Raw genomic sequence first — 20,260 nt, 5'->3', positions numbered from 1 at the left:
GACATTATATGATAAAGAGATTATTAACCTCGTGTTTTTCCGCCAAAGGCTCGCATAATGCAATTTTTATTCCTAATATATGATATTATAGATACGGAAACACACGAGGTTAATAATCTCTGTCAATCTTTGAAAAGTTTGTTAACGCTGACACTTCCTATCCAAACTAAAGGTTCAGGTTCCAATACCTTTTGGAAGAGTATATTTCTGAATATATGAATTGAAAGTGATTTCACATAATTCACATAAATCAAGTAGTTTTTGAAAACCTAAAAGTAGGTCACACACACAAGCAAGGATTGTTGGTGTGACGATCATCCTTACGTAAGAGCGCTTTGTGCTGCTAATGGGAGTGACGTCATTTATCTATACTGACGACATCACATTCGAACGTGACCCCACAGCATTCCAGTATTGTGAGGCCGTACTTGTCCCAGAACCGCGATTTCCAATAGTTCGTTCCCGTGACAGACTTGGATTGACTGGAGGCTTGGACGGCCAAGCACTGCCCGTTTGTCTCCAAATGAGAACCTAGCCTAAATTGCATAATATCTCAAATCGGAAATTGTCTGTTAAAATGTCAGTGCAATAGGGTACATGGAAATGACTACACTTAACCCAACAATATCTGCTGTTTGTTATTTTTATACCCATCAATAGCTAAACGTCTTTACGAAACTATCATGTTGTCATGTGTTCAACTTGACTTCTCACCACGGTCGGAGAAACAGCGCAAACACGTAGGGCTGGTGCTACAAGGCAGAGGTCGTTGTTGACAGACAAGATGAGCTATTCAGCAGATTTCAGCTGCCGTGAAACATGATTTGTAAGGTGCATCCTTCTTTCGATGTAAAGCAGAGATAGCAAACGAAAGCTCCGGGAATAGAATTCCAATAGCGAGATCCGTCACATCTATTGTTAAACTACGAGAGATTGTGCGGGAATGATACAGGTTGGGTGCGACTGGTAGTGACTGCTTCAACATTTAGCAGTGTCGATTACATAGGATTAAGTGAAAGTGGTTAAATGTTAAATATGCTATATTTATAGGATATCAAACGAGCTTACCCTTTCATATCAAGTTCATGTCCGTCGTGAAATAATTTTGCTTTGTCACGAGGGACATAAACTTGATATTAAAGGGTTACGAGTTTTGTATCCTATTAATTACCCACGTTCTAAAAATAATATATTGTTAACATATTGTTATGAAACCCCTTTACGAAGTACCGCGTGGGTAATGATATGTAATATTAGAACTTTCGTCAGGTTGAGTCCCATCCGTCACATGTAGAAACCGCGATGGCTGAGTGGGTGAGATCGCTGTGCTATGCTCCCCAACACCATCACCCATCCAGCTAAACTCACCCACACCCTCACCCATCCAGCTAAACTCACCCACACCCTCATCCATCCAGCTAAACTCACCCACACCCTCACCCATCCAGCTAAACTCACCACACCCTCACCCATCCAGACATACTCACCCACACCCTCACCCATCCAGCTATACTCACCTACACTCTCACTCATCCAGCTATACTCACCCACACCCTCACCCATCCAGCTATACTCACCTACACCCTCACCCATCCAGCTATACTACACTACACTCTCACTCATCCAGCTTTTACTTCACCCACACCCCTCACTCATCCAGCTAAACTCACCCACACCCCTCACCCATCCAGACATACTAACCCACACCCTCACCCATCCAGCTGTTCTCACTCTACACCCTCACCCATCCAACTTAACTTCCCACTGCCCTCCGGGCCCCCACCTCCACCACCCCTCGCCTCCACTCCACACCGCCACCACGCCCATTACACCTCTCTCCCATCCAGCTTTACTCACCCACACCCTCACCCATCCAGCTTTACTCACCTACACCATCACCCATCCAGCTATACTCTCACCCACACCATCACTCATCCAGCTATATTCACCTACACTCTCACTCATCCAGCTATACTCACTCATACAATCACCCATCCAGCTATACTCACCCACACCCTCACCCATCCAGCTATACTCACCTACATCCTCACCCATCCAGCTATACTCACCACACCCTCACCCATCCAGCTATAAACACCCACACCATCACTCATCCAGCTATACTCACCTACACTCTCACTCATCCAGCTATACTCACTCATACAATCACCCATCCAGCTATACTCACCCACACCCTCGACCATCCAGCTATACTCACACACACCCTCAGCCATCCAGCAATACTCACCTACACATTCACCCATCCAGCTATACTCACCTACACAATCACCCATCCTGCCTTACTCACCCACACAATTAACCATCCAGCTATACTCACCCACACCCTCACCCATCCAGCTATACTCACTCACACTCTCATCCATCCAGCAATACTCACCCACACCCTCACCCATCAAGTAATACTCACCCACACGCTCACCCATCCAGCAATACTCACCCACACCCTCACCCATCAAGTTATACTCACCCACAACCTCACCCATCCAGCTATACTCACCTACACAATCACCCATCCAGCTATACTCACCAACACCCTCACCCATCCAGCTATACTCACCCACACCATCACTCATCCAGCTATACTCACCTACACTCTCACTCATCCAGCTATACTCACCCATACAATCACCCATCCAGCTATACTCACCCACACCCTCACCCATCCAGCTATACTCACCCACACCCTCACCCATCCAGCTATACTCACCTACACCCTCATCCATCCTGCCTTACTCACCCACACCCTTACCCATCCAGCTATACTCACCTACACCCTCACCCATCCAGCTATACTCACCCTCACCCTCATCCATCCAGCTATACTCACCCACACCCTCACCCATCCTGCCTTACTCACCACACCCTCACACATCCAGCTATACTCACCTACACCCTCACCCATCCAGCTATACTCACACACGCCATCACCCATCCAGCAATACTCACCCACACCCTCACCCATCCAGCTTTACTCACCTACACCATCACCCATCCAGCTATAGTCACCCACACCATCACTCATCCAGCTATATTCACCTACACTCTCACTCATCCAGCTATACTCACTCATACAATCACCCATCCAGCTATACTCACCCACACCCTCACCCATCCAGCTAAACTCACCTACACCCTCACCCATCCAGCTATACTCACCAACACCCTCATCCATCCAGCTATACTCACCCACACCCTCACCCATCCTGCCTTACTCACCACACCCTCACACATCCAGTTATACTCACCTACACCCTCACCCATCCAGCCATACTCACCACACCCTCACCCATCCTGCCTTACTGACCCACATACTCACCCATCCAGCTATACTCACCTACACCCTCACCCATCCACACCCACACAATCACCCATCCAACCGTTCTCACCTACACCGTCACCCATCCAACCATACTCACCCACACCCATCCAGCCGTTCTCACCTACACCCTCACCCATCCAACTTAACTCCCCACCGCCCCTCCGGCCCCCACCCACCACCCTCGCCTCCACTCCACACCGCCACCACGCCCATTACACACAATAAACATGATATACAAGTGTAGGTTTGTTTATTCGAATATTATACAAAAATTATACAAACATCAAAACAATAAATACGATGAAATATAGCTCGACACTGTCAATATATTATGATATGAATGCTATGCCATGAACTATTTGAAGAACGTGACATGATGTTACGTCAGGACACTCGGGTCATTCCGGAACATCAGGACACTCGAGTCATTCCGGAATATCAGGACAATCGGGTCATTCCGGAGCATCAGGACACTCGGGTCATTCCGGAGCATGTCAACAAGTGCACGTTTCCCCGGCTTCTCACGGAAAGACGCGAGTGGTTCACGAATGATACCGGATGAAAATATAGTGCGTGCAGGTCACGGAAAGTGACGACTAATGTTCAACAAACTCCAAACGTGCTGGGAAGTTTGGGTCAACTCGGACACATGCAGTCATATTTACAGCTGTTCTCAATATATACACGGGTAGAATCAGTTCTCCAGTGTTCAGAGAGATGATAAGTCTGTATGATATATACCTGGGCGTTGTTGAAACTGTCGCCCACGTCAGAACCCCTTTCAGTATTGTCTTTAACTATGACCTGCATATGCCATTGTGAGAATGTATTCTCTTTGGCGGCAGGCAATTCACGAATTAGTCAAGGTTCATCAAAGCGGGCTTAGTACAATGATTGTACATCCTTTACTGTGGCTTACGTTACCATCATGGATAAGTTCAGATGTGGATGCCGTTTTTCTTTTAAACTGGTGTCAACCACATTCTCATTCAATATAAGTTTTTATGATGCAATAATTTCGACGGAATCGCCTATGATAGTAAAGCAACATTTTGTATAAAACAAGTGGTATCAGCCTCTTATACCCTTACACAGAAAGCTATGGGGTGGAGACCGCCTTTAACGACAATAGACAATATTCCAGCTATGTGGCGGCGGCCTGTAAATAATCGAGTCTCGAGTGGACAAGCCAGTGATCAACAGCATGAGCATCCAGCTTTGCAAATGGGATACGAGTTTAACGATAGTAGCTTAATTTAGATGGTTTAGACATCCAATACAGAGGACCCTTCGCCAGCAAATCTTGTTGATAAAGTAGATGCATTGAGTTAATTTGTAAACATGCAATGAAAACGCCTCGATGGGCCAGGTTACGCGTTCAAAACGGTAGGATTTTGATGATACAATGAATGAAATCACAAAACATTTTAGTGACGTCATAGTGACGTCATCTGCCACGTACGTAATCGATTGACTACCGCAGAGGACATTCAGAGGAACCACTTCACATTCCCCCAAATGCTTTCAGGTTACAAAATATTCTACATCACGTTTAAACCGACTGCGAGACTGGAACTTGTCGAAACTAGGAAGTGATGCTTTAACCTGTTTCCAATACGTACGAAACATTATAAACACATTCATTTGGTCTTCAAGAGACTTGATCTCCTATTGTGTACACTCAAAGTCCCCTGTTCGTTTGTGAGGACGGATGCAAGTTTTAAGTCCACCACATGTCAATGGCGGCGGGCAGTTCACGCTGTTTTGACATAACTCTTGTCGTTTCACACAAGATTTCCGTCGGGGAAACATTTCAGCTTCAAAGAGAGCGAACGTCATCAGGGTTCCGTGGGAATGTTTCTGAAAATTAGAGTAATGCTCTCATGAAACGTATATTTTATTGTTCCAAAACAAAGACGGATGGTGTAATAGATTGGCCTGGTTCTGTCCGGTAGCGGAGAGGAGTTTCTCACGGAATATCCACAGTGACGATCATATTGAGAACAATATAGAACAATATAGAACAATATAGAACAATATTTACAATAAATACAAACATATTTCCGTACCGATATTACATAAGATAAAACTTCGGAACCTCGCGTGAGTACCTCCATGTGAGTAACTTACGTCAACTCACTCACTCACTCACTCACTCACTATGCCCCGAGCTATCATGTATCTACTTGTTGCGTCACCCACTCACTCACTCACTGTACCGAGCTATCATGTATCTACTTGTTGCGCCACTCACTCACTCAATATACCGAGCTATCATGTATCCACTTGTTGCGCCACCCACTCACTCACTCGTTGTACCGAGCTATCACGTATCTACTTGTTGCGTCACTCACTCACTCGCTGTACCGAGCTATCATGTACCAACCTGTGCGCCACTCACTCACTCGCTGTACCGAGCTATCATGTATCTACTTGTTGCGCCATTCACTCACTCAGTCGCTGTACCGAGCTATCATGTATCAACCTGTGCGCCACCCACTCACTCGCTGTACCGAGCTATCATGTATCAACCTGTGCGCCACCCACTCACTCACTCGCTGTACCAAGCTATCATGTATCAACCTGTGCGCCACCCACTCACTCACTCGCTATACCGAGCTATCATGTATCTACTTGTTGCGTCACTCACTCACTTACTCGCTGTACCGAGCTATCATGTATCCACTTGTTGCACCACCCACTCACCCACTCGCTGTACCGAGCTATCATGTATCTACTTGTTGCGCCACCCACTCACTTACTCGCTGTGCCGAGCTATCATGTATCAACCTGTGCACCACCCACTCACTCGCTGTACCGAGCTATCATGTATCAACCTGTGCGCCACCCACTCACTCACTCGCTATACCGAGATATCATGTATCCACTTGTTGCGCCACTCACTCACTCGCTGTACCGAGTTATCATGTATCTACTTGTTGCGTCACCCACTCACTCACTCGCTGTACCGAGCTATCATGTATCTACTTGTTGCGTCACCCACTCACTCACTCGCTGTGCCGAGCTCTCATGTATCAACCTGTGCGCCACTCACTCACTCGCTGTACCGAGCTATCATGTATCCACTTGTTGCGCCACTCACTCACTCAGTCGCTGTACCGAGCTATCATGTATCAACCTGTGCGCCACCCACTCACTCGCTGTACCGAGCTATCATGTATCAACCTGTGCGCCACCCACTCACTCACTCGCTGTACCAAGCTATCATGTATCAACCTGTGCGCCACCCACTCACTCACTCGCTATACCGAGCTATCATGTATCTACTTGTTGCGTCACTCACTCACTTACTCGCTGTACCGAGCTATCATGTATCCACTTGTTGCACCACCCACTCACCCACTCGCTGTACCGAGCTATCATGTATCTACTTGTTGCGCCACCCACTCACTTACTCGCTGTGCCGAGCTATCATGTATCAACCTGTGCACCACCCACTCACTCGCTGTACCGAGCTATCATGTATCAACCTGTGCGCCACCCACTCACTCACTCGCTATACCGAGATATCATGTATCCACTTGTTGCGCCACTCACTCACTCGCTGTACCGAGTTATCATGTATCTACTTGTTGCGTCACCCACTCACTCACTCGCTGTACCGAGCTATCATGTATCTACTTGTTGCGTCACCCACTCACTCACTCGCTGTGCCGAGCTCTCATGTATCAACCTGTGCGCCACTCACTCACTCGCTGTACCGAGCTATCATGTATCCACTTGTTGCGCCACTCACTCACTCAGTCGCTGTACCGAGCTATCATGTATCTACTTGTTGCGCCACTCACTTACTCACTCGCTGTACCGAGCTATCATGTATCTACTTGTTGCGCAACTCACTCACTCACCCGCTGTACCGAGCTATAATGTAGCTACTTGTTGCGCCACTCACTCACTCACCCCCTCACTAAGTCGCTATACCGAGCTATCATGTACCTACTTCTTGCGTCACGGCCGAATGCACCTTCCCATGAACACGTTGAAGCCCGTCGTGGTGTCGCGCAGCACGTACATGAAGGGGCGGTTGACGTTGAAGACTGGGATGGCGGAGAGGTAGTAGAAACCCATCTTGCTGTACGTCCCTGCCACCGTCCCGCGCTCCGTGACGTCGATGGCGGAATCATGGAAGGCTTCGTTGACGTGCACGTTGCCGCCTTTGATCAGTCCGGACAGGTCGGCCCTCTGCTCGTCAAACAACCGTTTGATTCCGAACTTCTGTAGGGCTGACTTCATGCTGAATGACTGTGTCATCGAGAACTTAGGTAGGTACACCTGAATAGTAATGACAAGGATAAAAATAGTAATAGTAGCAGTGAGTGAGTGAGTTGGGATTTACGCCGCATTAAGCAATATTCCAGCAATATCAGGATGGGGGGCACCAGAAATGGGCAGTAGCATTACTAGGTGTAGTAGTACTAGACGTAGTAGTAGTAGTCGTAGTAGTCATAGTAGTAGTCGTAGTCGTAGTAGTAGTCGTGGTAGCAGTAGTAGTAGCAGTAGAAGTAGTAGTAGTAGTAGTAGTAGTAGTAGCAGTGGTTGTATCAGTAGTAGTAGGAGTGGTGTAATTGCTGTGTATAATGAGGAGGAAGTATTGGAGTAGAGTGGCTGCAGACAGCAACGACGTCTCTGTATGGTATCTATTAACTCTCCAGTCTGTGAGATACATTTGGTGCAGACTCGGAGTTCAAAAGGTCAAGGTTGTTCTCCACCTGCTACCTGTTAGCCAGGTTTGCACAACCTGTGCGCTGGGGGCAGTTAGCGACATAAGTACACCCAGACCTACTCTCCCAGACCTCAGACAACAACCAACATTCCCCCTCAAGTATAAATGGTATTGCAAGTATACAAGATATATGTTATTGAATACGTTAACTTCATTCTTGGTACGGGGCGGTGGGGTAGCCTAGTGGTTAAAGCGTTGGCTCGTCACGCCGAAGGCCCGGGTTCGATTCCCCACATGGGTGCAATGTGTTAAGCCCATTTCTGGTGTTCCCCCGCCGTGATATTGCTGGAATATTGCTAAAAGCGACGTAAACCTAAACTCAGTCAGTCAGTCAGTCATTCTTGGTACAACATCAGTAAAAACCTAGACCCCACACGTGCAAACCACACATCGAAAATGACTAAATTCCAAATCATTGCGAAGTTTTTATCAGGGAGTCTTTTGTCCCCAGGAGTTCCAGAACGCTGCTCAAACACAATACCAGCATGGTGGTTGTTTAACAGGGAAGACATGCCGAAACAGAGGAACAACAGAAACAGTTTCGTGGTCACAATGAATCCTGGTCTCGATGAGAATACTCACGTATGGTGTATGCAAGTTTGTTTTTTTACAGCTGGAATAATGATGATGAACATTTACAGCTGGAATAATGACGATGAACATTTACAGCTGGAATAATGCTGACTAACATTTACAGCTGGAGTATTGCTGACTAACATTTACAGCTGGAGTATTGCTGATTAACATTTACAGCTGGAATAATGCTGACTAACATTTACAGCTGGGATATTGGTGATTAACATTTACAGCTGGGATATGGCTTAATAACATTTACAGCTGGAATACTGATGATTAACAATAACAGCTGGAATACTGATGATTAACACTAACAGCTGGGATATGGCTGATTAACATTAACAGCTTGGGTATTGCTGATTAACACTAACAGCTGGGATGTTGCTGATTAACATTAACAGCTGGGATATGGCCGATTAACATTTACAGCTCGGATATGGCTGATTAACATTTACAGCTGGGATATTGGTGATTAACATTAACAGCTGGGATGTTGCTGATTAACATTAACTTCTGGGATGTTGCTGATTAACATTAACAGCTGGGATATGGCTGATTAACATTAACAGCTTGGGTATTGCTGATTAACACTAACAGCTGGGATGTTGCTGATTAACTTTAACAGCTGGGATATGGCCGATTAACATTTACAGCTGGGATATTGGTGATTAACATTAACAGCTGGGATGTTGCTGATTAACATTAACTTCTGGGATGTTGCTGATTAACATTTACAGCTCGGATATGGCCGATTAACATTTACAGCTCGGATATGGCTGATTAACATTAACAGCTGGGATATTGCCGATTAACATTAACAGCTGGGATATGGCTGATTAACATTTACAGCTGGGATATTGGTGATTAACATTTACAGCTGGGATATGGCTGATTTACATTTACAGCTGGGATATGGCTGATTTACATTTACAGCTGGGATATTGGTGATTAACATTTACAGCTGGGATATTGGTGATTAACATTAACAGCTGGGATGTTGCTGATTAACATTAACAGCTGGGATATGGCTGATTAACATTAACTTCTGGGATGTTGCTGATTAACATTAACAGCTGGGATATTGCTGATTAACATTAACAGCTGGGATATGGCTGATTAACATTTACAGCTGGGATATTGGTGATTAACATTTACAGCTGGGATATGGCTGATTTACATTTACAGCTGGGATATGGCTGATTTACATTTACAGCTGGGATATTGGTGATTAACATTTACAGCTGGGATATTGGTGATTAACATTAACAGCTGGGATGTTGCTGATTAACATTAACAGCTGGGATATGGCTGATTAACATTAACTTCTGGGATGTTGCTGATTAACATTAACAGCTTGGATATGGCTGATTAACATTAACAGCTGGGATATGGCTGATTTACATTTACAGCTGGGATATGGCTGATTTACATTTACAGCTGGGATATTGGTGATTAACATTTACAGCTGGAATATTGCTGATTAACAGCTGGGATACTGCTTATTCACATTTACAGCTGGGATATTGCTGATTAACATTTACAGCTGGGATACTGATGATTAACATTAACTTCTGGGATATGGCTGATTAACATTAACAGCTGGGATAGGGCTGATTAACATTAACTTCTGGGATGTTGCTGATTAACATTAACAGCTTGGATATGGCTGATTAACATTAACAGCTGGGATATGGCTGATTTACATTTACAGCTGGGATATGGCTGATTTACATTTACAGCTGGGATATTGGTGATTAACATTTACAGCTGGAATATTGCTGATTAACAGCTGGGATACTGCTTATTCACATTTACAGCTGGGATATTGCTGATTAACATTTACAGCTGGGATACTGATGATTAACATTAACTTCTGGGATGTTGCTGATTAACATTAACAGCTGGGATATTGCTGATTAACATTAACAGCTGGGGTATTGCTGATTAACAATTACAGCTGGGATATTGCTGATTAACATTAACAGCTGGGGTATTGCTGATTAACATTTACAGCTGGGATATGGCTGATTAACATTTACAGCTGAGATGTTGCTGATTAACATTTACAGCTGGGATATTGCTGATTAACATTTACAGCTGGGATACTGATGATTAACATTAACTTCTGGGATGTTGCTGATTAACATTAACAGCTGGGGTATTGCTGATTAACATTAACAGCTGGGGTATTGCTGATTTACATTTACAGCTGGGATATGGCTGATTAACATTTACAGCTGGGATATTGCTGATTAACATTAACAGCTGGGGTATTGCTGATTAACATTAACAGCTGGGGTATTGCTGATTAACATTTACAGCTGGGATATTGCTGATTAACATTTACAGCTGGGATACTGATGATTAACATTAACAGCTGGGGTATTGCTGATTAACATTTACAGCTGGGATATTGCTGATTAACATTAACAGCTGGGGTATTGCTGATTAACATTTACAGCTGGGATATGGCTGATTAACATTTACAGCTGGGATATTGCTGATTAACATTAACAGCTGGGGTATTGCTGATTAACATTAACAGCTGGGGTATTGCTGATTAACATTTACAGCTGGGATATTGCTGATTAACATTAACAGCTGGGGTATTGCTGATTAACATTTACAGCTGGGATATTGCTGATTAACATTAACAGCTGGGGTATTGCTGATTAACATTTACAGCTGGGATGTTGCTGATTAACATTAACAGCTGAGATGTTGCTGAGTGCGTCAAACAAGAAGCCAATGCAAATCAAGTTCTTTAACATGGATCACGACGGTCGTAGCCCTAAGTAAGCTTCGTGAAGCCGGACCCTGGGGGTTAAGGAAGTCAGACTTGAGTGACTTGTGCTGACCTAGCAAGTTTTGCTCAAATCATTGAAAATCACATTTGATCTGGCAATCCGAATGTTCAGATTCGCATTCCTTAACCGTAACTTGATAACATAAATCACATATCATACTCATTTCAAGGTTTAGAACTTGAACGGTACTGGCGAGCAAAGGTATTCTTCTGCTTAAAAGCGGTGAGACTGAAAGTTCGAATCAGTGGGACTTAATAAAGCCATGTAGATCGACAAACAAACCCTATAAGCAGCACGTGATTTGAATGCATCTTAGAGAGGCAGCTTTTTTCACACGACTCCAGTGTTTTAACTTCATGTCAAATCTCAGCCTAAATCTAGCAGAACCCATTAGCACTTGGCAACTGGAGGGTAATGTAAGCATCAGTTTGGGACGAACCCTTGATGCTATGTTAAGAGCATATGCAAAAAGAGTCCTGTTTCTTTAGTACGTCAGTATAATCATTACCTACCTCTCTCCTGGCGGCCTTCTTCATCTTAGTGATTGCCTTCTCCAAACGGAGTGTTCTCTCGGGCGTGAGCGTCTCCTCCAGCTTGCTAAGACCGTCCTTCTCGAGAGGTAAGATAATGTACATGGCGAATCGGTTTCCTTCATAGGGTAGCTCCAGGATTTCGAACCCAAGTTTTTTGTTACTGTTCCACCTGTAGTAGCCCCTTCTGTGCATGGTTGGAACCATGACGTGCGTGGTACTGTTCAAGTAGAACTTCTGTTGGCGGGTTTCCCTAGAAGCAAACTGGTCCTTCCATCGAGCGCTCATGAACAGCGTGTTGAACAGGTACAGCGCCTGGTCAGAGGTGATGTCGTCTGCTGTCAGCTTCCCCTTCAGCATTCCATTGGTAGCAGACGACACCATGTTGTTGATGCTTGTGGATACTTCAGACTTCCTCTGGGGGTCAAATTCCTTAAATGTTCCATTAAACGTCTGTTGATAATCTTCAGCTGCCTTGTCGACCAGTTGGAAATTCTTGTTGACGAACATGATGTTTGTGGTAGAGATGTTGACGTTTGGGTCGTCCACGAAACCACGATATACAGCTCCATATACTGATAACATCTCCCGCTTGTCGACTAGCTCCAGAAACAAGCTCTTTCTGAGTTCGTTGAGAGTCTTGTCCGACGCGCTTCTTACACACACAGCGAGGAGAGTGCAGAGGCTGAGTGGAGAGAAGACGACGTTGTTGTTGCTGGTAGCGACTTCTTCGTAGACACCAAGACTCACCCGGTTACAAGCTCTAGCCAGGAAAGGCTGGAGTGCTTCGCCTGTGACACGTCGGCTTGGTTTACAGTGCACATCTGTAAAGAAAATACATGTGAATAAAAGGCCATACAAGTGAATGAATATTGTTTTGCGCACTGGCTACACTTCACGGATTTGTATGCATTTAGGTTCTTAATCACCCGTGACATGTTTCTGTTCAAGTCAAGCAATATAACGTATAATCACCGGGTGGCAACCTAGGCCTGCTTAGATGCTGGCCACACGACAAGGATCCTTTGTTCAAGGTTCGAGTCCGTGATTCGTGTGTCGTGACCTGCTTAGGACAAAATATAACTGCTGAAATGAACTTTGCCCATAGCTATTATCATTTCACTAGTTTTGGTATCAGAAAACTGGAAGGTTAACAGTCACCCACCGGGTACCCATTCACTGCTTGGTGAAAAAAGGCATATTTCAAAACTGCATAAGGGGACACCACATCTGCTTCATATGCTCCTCCAGTTCAGACGCCCGAGTAACTCCCAGGAGTCCCAAATGCTGTCATCCATCCTACATCTCTCCGAGCACAGCACTGATCTACAGTGTTGTGAACAATCTGTCGTGACTTGTTGACGGGCGGAGCAAAGTCTCATATTCACACCATACAATATAGGGGACAATACAAGAGGATACTGAACAATATAATTGTTACATAAAACCGGGGAAAATTGTCCTGAAGATAACCTTCGCGCAGGCACGCTGGGTGTCCTGTAGAAGAGGTATTATGGGCAGGAATTATATTTCTTCGTGCAAAGAAACATTTTGTGCGTTTTCAACCACGGTGGAACGAAAGTTTTCCTCAAAGTCAAAGATATTTCTGACAGATCCCAGCTTTTCTTCAAAGGTAGGCTAGACCTCACCCTCTGATTTATCACGGTTGTAATCAGACAGACAGTCCGGACAGAGACGCTGGGTCGGTATTATCAGTTGATACTGTAGATTCAGATGTATTACCTGATGTAAACAATATGTTGTCTGTGGGAGGTTCAGACAACAACTGTCTAATTTGCTGTGAAACTAAGATTGCAGACCACTCAACAGGACATGCTTAGTCTGTCTCACAGCCCATACAGCCCAGCCCTCCCTGCAATGCTAAAGCCCTAAATGAAGAAAGTGTAGATTTCTGGATCTCTGGTCTCCACGGGGCTCAATTTATATGGGTTTATTTGTTACAATCAAAATTATATTTGTAGACATCGATGCACAACCAGTGGCATCGACCAGCACGATGTAACTCGGCAATGATCAAGAATAGCTCTAGCGCACGCACACACGCACGCAATAAATCTTCTCGTGGACAAATGTGCTTGTCTTCTATGTTCGTATTGCCAGTACAGCTCATCATTGCATTTCAATGCTGTGATGATTCATGCAAAACTGCTACACTGCGACATGTTTGTGTGAATGTAGACCCCAGACAGACAGGACTGTCACAACAGGTCGAAGTCCACACGGACATGCCTTGGACACGAGTCATGGCTGCCACGCGTGCTGGCACTGAACACATTTAAATACAGCACCAGATTAATGTGTCATTTGTCTAAGGATTAACTGTTTTACAATTATTTTGTGACGAAATTGTTTGTATGAATTATTGTCTTGCGTTAGTGAGTTTTGGAAGCTATTATAATATGACGTCACAATCTGCACTACAGCCAGTACAATGACTACGTGGTCGAGCCCTGTGACGTACAGCGTCAGTATGGGACTGTGGCGGACACCTTCCTGACACACGCAATCTGGTCCTCGCAAGTCGGCTCTTGAGTCAGTTCTTTTTCAGATATAAAATCTGTTATTAAGTCGGCTTTTGAGTCAGCTCTTTTTCAGATCGCAAGTCTGTTCGTAAGTGTGTTCTTATATCAGCTCATTTTCAGATTTTAAATCTGTTCTTAAGACGACTCTTAAGTCAGCTCTTTTTCAGTTCGTAAGTATGTTCTATGTCGGTTGTTTTTTTCAGATCGTAGGTATGTTCCTAAGCCTGTTCTATGTCAGTTTGTCTTCAGATCGTAACTGGGCTCTTAAGACTGCTCTTGAGGCGTTCCCACTCAGTATATAAGTCAATTATTTACTCCTGATCAGTTTCTAATTTAACATTTGATAATAACAAAGAACCGTTTCAATATGAATCCACAAAACATGCGAATCTACCACTCTTTCTTCAGAAATCTCCATTAAAAGTTTATATCATTGTGAAAACCCAGGCGAGTGTTTATGTAAGAGATAACTCAGTATGTACACAGAATAAACGAAGGTAAAATGGAGATGGTGTGGTCACAATGGCAACTGGACATGGACCACTGTAGACAGATGAAACCTACGACATAGATCCACTTCTTTAAGGCCATGGCTCCCCCAGCTGTAACAAGTTGTTGACTTAGACACTTCCAGATGCTTTGATAACCAAATCATCCCCTTCCTGATAATGAGAGGGTTGTATAAAATTATGGCGGTAGATACAAGCCAATATTGCTGTAGTATGATATCGGACGCGTGAGATTAATATGTTAACAAGTCGTTAATTCCGCAACAAGCACTTCCGGGGGTCGTGTTCGTTTCTGGAGATAAGCAGCGAGGTCTGCAATATGAGTGTGTCGCTAACCTATGTCCTAGACTTGCACAAATCTTCACGGTAATAATTGATAGCTTAAATGATCATTTCTAAATGAATATGAATAACAGGCTGTATATGTACTGTCCGCTTATCTAGACTTGCTCCTTTAAAGGATAGAATTACTATACATCCATGGGATTAGCATTCAGTTTGGGCTTGGAGCAAGGCTACCCTTAACCCTAAGTCCACTAAGGTCAAGGACACAACATATGCAGAGCGAGCAGAAGACACGACATTGATTCCGTATCTGTGTCTTACAGATGTTGGCAAGTGTCTCCGTCACCTCTTAGGTGATGTCCAGCTCTTTGGTTTATACCAGATCCCGTTACTTTGGTAACACTGGACTGATGCCAAGGGACATTGGTTTGTTTTTTCAGCAGTGACGTTGTATCGGTTGTTATTGGAAGAGTGGGTGAGTGAGTGAGGGAGCTGGGTTCGGGCCGATGTGAACAGCGTGTCAGCTTAATCTGGGATGACAGCCTGAACGGATGCTGGTCTCTGCCGTGAACAACTTTAGTGAAACCCACAATCACAGGTATGGTGCTGGCTAATTTAGATATCATAGTCGTGATTAGATAGGCTCCTGGTGTGGCCAAGGGACGCAACTCTTGCCACCTTATCAAACGATCTGGGCACCTGTGCTCCGACAGACTGAAGGAGGCGATGTTTGCATGATACCTTTACCCGCGAGAAAGATTACACTCAGCGTCTGGGATTCGAACCTACGATCAACGGATCCGATCACGACTCTAGACGGCGAATACTATCGTCTTTGTGGAGTGATGCAATTCTGAAATGACGTACGTGAATCATTTTCCTGAATTTGCAGCCCAAACAAAAAGGCACGCACACATAACACCCATGCTTCCGCCACTGGGCGACGCAGTTGTACAACCAACGTATGCCACGTGCAAATCATTATGACGACCTCAGCTTTGCGTGGGTTAAGAAGCAAAAACGCCCTGAAATTTTATTCCGATGGGAAACACCTGCCCTGTGATGAGTACATGCGGTCCACCCAATACGCCAACAACAACACCATTTTACTGCGAAACCTCGCTAATGCGGACGGCACTGTTCGTAGTAACACATTTCTGGATTAACGTGAGGTGGTGGTTTGTTCAGAGTGACGTGAGTCTGTCCATGGTTGGGAATCATACTGGAAGTAGGGAACTATTATATAGTGATGCCGGTATTGACAGAGTGCACTGTATACAAAATGGCCGTACAGAAGGGTATCCGGATTGACAGGGTTGACTGTACTTCGGACAGGACGGATTCTATGTTAGTCCTAAAACTTAACCCACGCCTTGTATCGTCTGCTCCAGTATAAGTAATGAAACGCTCGCTTATCCGGACTGTCGTGCGGGTTTACGAGATTCTATACTACCCATCAAAAGTTTACACTCACTTAAAGCACTCACTATATGTTATGTATATACATTTGGTTACATCAAAGTTGAATTTCTCCACTAACTTGGGGGAACCAAGTGCAAACCTTATGCAGATGAATTGCACGAGGATCATGCATCAAATTGGTAAAGAGCAAGTGCAAATATCGTGCATGTGAACAGCTGCGTTTTGACTGAAGGGGGTGATGTAAAATGCACACGTAAAGAGCAAGTGCAAATATCGTGCATGTGAACAGCTGCGTTTTGATGTAAAGTTTTGTTAAGAATTTGCCAATTTTCACTGATTTTCATCATTTACTGAACTCATGACAATTCTTTTTTCAACGTTACGAATTTGTTCCACATTACATCAGTTCACGTGTAAACAATACCTTTACACAGGATGGAATATTTGGCAAAATCTAGTACAGAACAGTTGAATGAAGAAAGTGGCTGCATTTACTCTGGTGGTTCTAAACTTTTGATGGGTAGTATAGTATGTAAGAATCAGATATTCCTCGTTTCGACGTAGTTTGGTTTGACCTCTCCACATACGTCCTATCATACTGATCAACTATTGTTTATATCCGGTTTTCTCTAGATACATTTAGCAGGCGGCGGGGTAGCCTAGTGGTTAAAGCGTTCGCTCGCCACGCCAAAGACCCGGGTTCGATTCCCCACATGGGTACAATGTGTGAAGCCCATTTCTGGTGTCTCCCATGTGATATTGCTGGAATATTGCTAAAAACGGCGTAAAACCAAACTCAGTCACTATATACATTTAGAACATTTTGTATTTCACACAGCGCTTACACAGATATCACATTCCTGGCCGCACATTAGCCAACAGTGGCGAAATGTATAATTTCCTTAAACAATGACTGTACGTTTCACTAGGCATTCGTTAATCCTTCAATCCACTTTCGCCGGAGAATATTTGAATATTACAGGCAACGCATTGTGTGCGAGGCTGGGATCCACGTGATGCAAGACCTTTCAGAACAAACCTATTGCCTATAAGAATGGATACATTTACATAGTCCCGCATTCCACGCGTGTCGGTGTGTACATTGCCCTTCATTACCAGCTGTTTACCTGGCAGATTTCAATTTATAGGACCCTCATACCACCAACATTTGAATGTTCAACTCATGTGAATAGTATTCCGTATGCGGAAATGAATTTCTGAGTTTTTTAAACGCGTTTATATTCGTGACATTTAGATTTTGTGCGACTCACACGACAGGTTTAAACATTTCCGTCTGCGAGGTTTTCTAGGTACGTGTCAAACACTTAACACAGAAACTCATTCGTGAAGTCTAATAACTTTTGTGTCTTATCATCCTTCACGCTGAAAATTCTTGTCTAGATTGTCAAAGCACAGTGGGACCCGGGTAACACGAATAGATCCAGAAAAGTGAAGAAAAAGAGACTTTAGCTGCCTCTCTTGTGAGGCATACTTGGGTTTCTCAGCCGCGTGCTGCTCCTTAAGAAGATGCCATGACACCTGTAGGTCGCATACATCGGTGACCTAATGCTCAAACTCCCTACTCATAACGAAGGGCATTTGAGTGCATACTCCCACCTGCTGTGGGCGAAATAAGTCGCCTCATATTAATTACAATATTGAAATTTGTTTCCTACAATAACCAGGACATGTGAACATTCGAGGGATCCGAAAATATACGAAAGAACATCTGTCAAGGGCATTTCGACATGAATAGTACATAAGGAACCACGTTAGTACAATCTAGTATATCTACTCACCACGTTAGTACAATCTAGTATATCTACTCACCACACAGAAGAAGGATTCCACATAAGAGAAACAGGGCGAGAGTTTGACGTCTGTCCATCTTGATACCGTAACAAACCGCTGTTGTGTAAGTGTCATTGACAACTGAAATCTTCAGCTTGGTTTCCGTATTTATAGTCAGCCAGCCTCGCGTTGAGTCACGTGTCACTTCCCCTCTACAGCTACAGCGTACAGTGTGCAGAGTTGGCCAAAAGTACTGCCCCTGCACCCTGTTGGCGAATAGAATTGCCCAGGTCAACGAAGGCCACACTCCAGGGCAGTTCCAACCGTCCCTGTGATGCACGTGAGGTTCCAATTCAATTTTGGACCACCAAATCTGCCGGCAAAATAGTTTTTCACGGAAAACACCATGAAAAGGGTGATATGAAACTATTGTTGAAACAATGTATTACGGGGACATACACAAATAACGTTGGCGATGATTGTAAAGGTGGTTTCAAGACGTGCCACATATTCTACACGTGCATGGGCTTTCTTGGATACATTTGTTTCAGGGTCTGTATGACAGACTAGTGAAGGGGATGTAATGTTTATCGTAAACAATGTATCGAAGTGGGGGCTGTTATTTGGAAATAAATGTATACACAGGGATTGTTGAATACACAAACGATTGTTGATTGTAAACATTTTGTACTGGTGCAGTGTTTATCCAAAACAATATTTTGAAAGTGAGCGAGCGAGCAAGTCAGCGAGTGAGCGAGTGCGTGAGTGCGTGCGCGAGTGAGTGAAATTTAATGTCACGTCGGCAGTATGTCAACGATATTGAAAATCCCATCTAAAAATAAACTTAATGAATATAAAAATCTGTCAACGAAGGACAGTAAAGTATCTATACTATCCCAGATGAACATGTACATTTAGCATGTAATCATAGAAAGGTAGATAACCATGCTAGGGACCATGGGGACTTTCGGTATCTTTGCTAAAGGCATGGACCCTAGGTGGATTTACACCATCCACACATTCACGGGCGACAATTGGTACGCTTAGCCAAAAATTAAAATCACATATATACTGCGATTAATACCCGAGGCATGCATAAATATACTTCTAACTATGTGGCACTTACATACCATCCTAGGGGGACAATTGTTTCACGTTACTTCAAACCCCCTCGAGGGTATAGTCACATACAAAGTTAGGTTTATATATTTTATTTACAATATTACCATGTACATCAAAACTTATGAATTAAATCAATTATCATTAAAATGCAAGAATTAAATGAGGGATGATGTTATTAAAAAGGTCATTCATTGTTGAAGCTTTGAAATATTTTCCAATATCTTAAGAAGAAACGTGTGCATTTTACATCAGCTAGTGTAATATCGCCGCTTCTATCACTTTCTAGTGAGTGAGTGAGTGGGTGACTTTGTCGTAAAGATTGTGTGACGTTCTTGTTGCAGTGAGTGAGGTTTAGTTTTACGCCGCATTCCGCAATATTCGATATAATCGAACGTTGTTGTAAAGGACACCGAGTTTGAGATCATGTAGAAACAATGGCTTCTGAAACTACGCCCGTATCCAGGACACCAGGTGTTCGCGAAATGGACGAGCATGTTAAGAACCCGTCATGGTCAGAATAAATAAAGACAGGCATCATTAGGTCGTAGTTGTAAAGAAGTTTTTCTAAAAACAACTTGTGGCTTTGGAAAA

At 44.0% G+C, this 20,260-nt stretch overlaps 1 protein-coding gene across 1 annotated transcript; it reads right to left on the bottom strand.

The window, feature by feature from the left end:
* Positions 1–3,573: 3,573 nt before the first annotated feature.
* LOC124288093 (antichymotrypsin-2-like) lies at positions 3,574–18,714 on the bottom strand. Its single transcript, XM_046724660.1, has 4 exons — positions 18,587–18,714; positions 11,980–12,821; positions 7,302–7,633; positions 3,574–5,200 (listed from the first exon to the last, which is right to left on the bottom strand). Exons 1-3 carry the CDS (start codon positions 18,642–18,644, stop codon positions 7,310–7,312), a joined length of 1,224 nt encoding a protein of 407 aa, XP_046580616.1. The 5' UTR covers positions 18,645–18,714; the 3' UTR covers positions 3,574–5,200; positions 7,302–7,309.
* Between the last annotated feature and the right edge of the window lie 1,546 nt (positions 18,715–20,260).

This window comes from Haliotis rubra, unplaced genomic scaffold (assembly GCF_003918875.1).
Source record: "Haliotis rubra isolate DU_JTF1 unplaced genomic scaffold, ASM391887v1 Scf411, whole genome shotgun sequence".
Classification (NCBI taxonomy): Eukaryota; Metazoa; Mollusca; class Gastropoda; order Lepetellida; family Haliotidae; genus Haliotis; species Haliotis rubra.
This window is presented reverse-complemented; position numbering and strand designations above follow the sequence as displayed.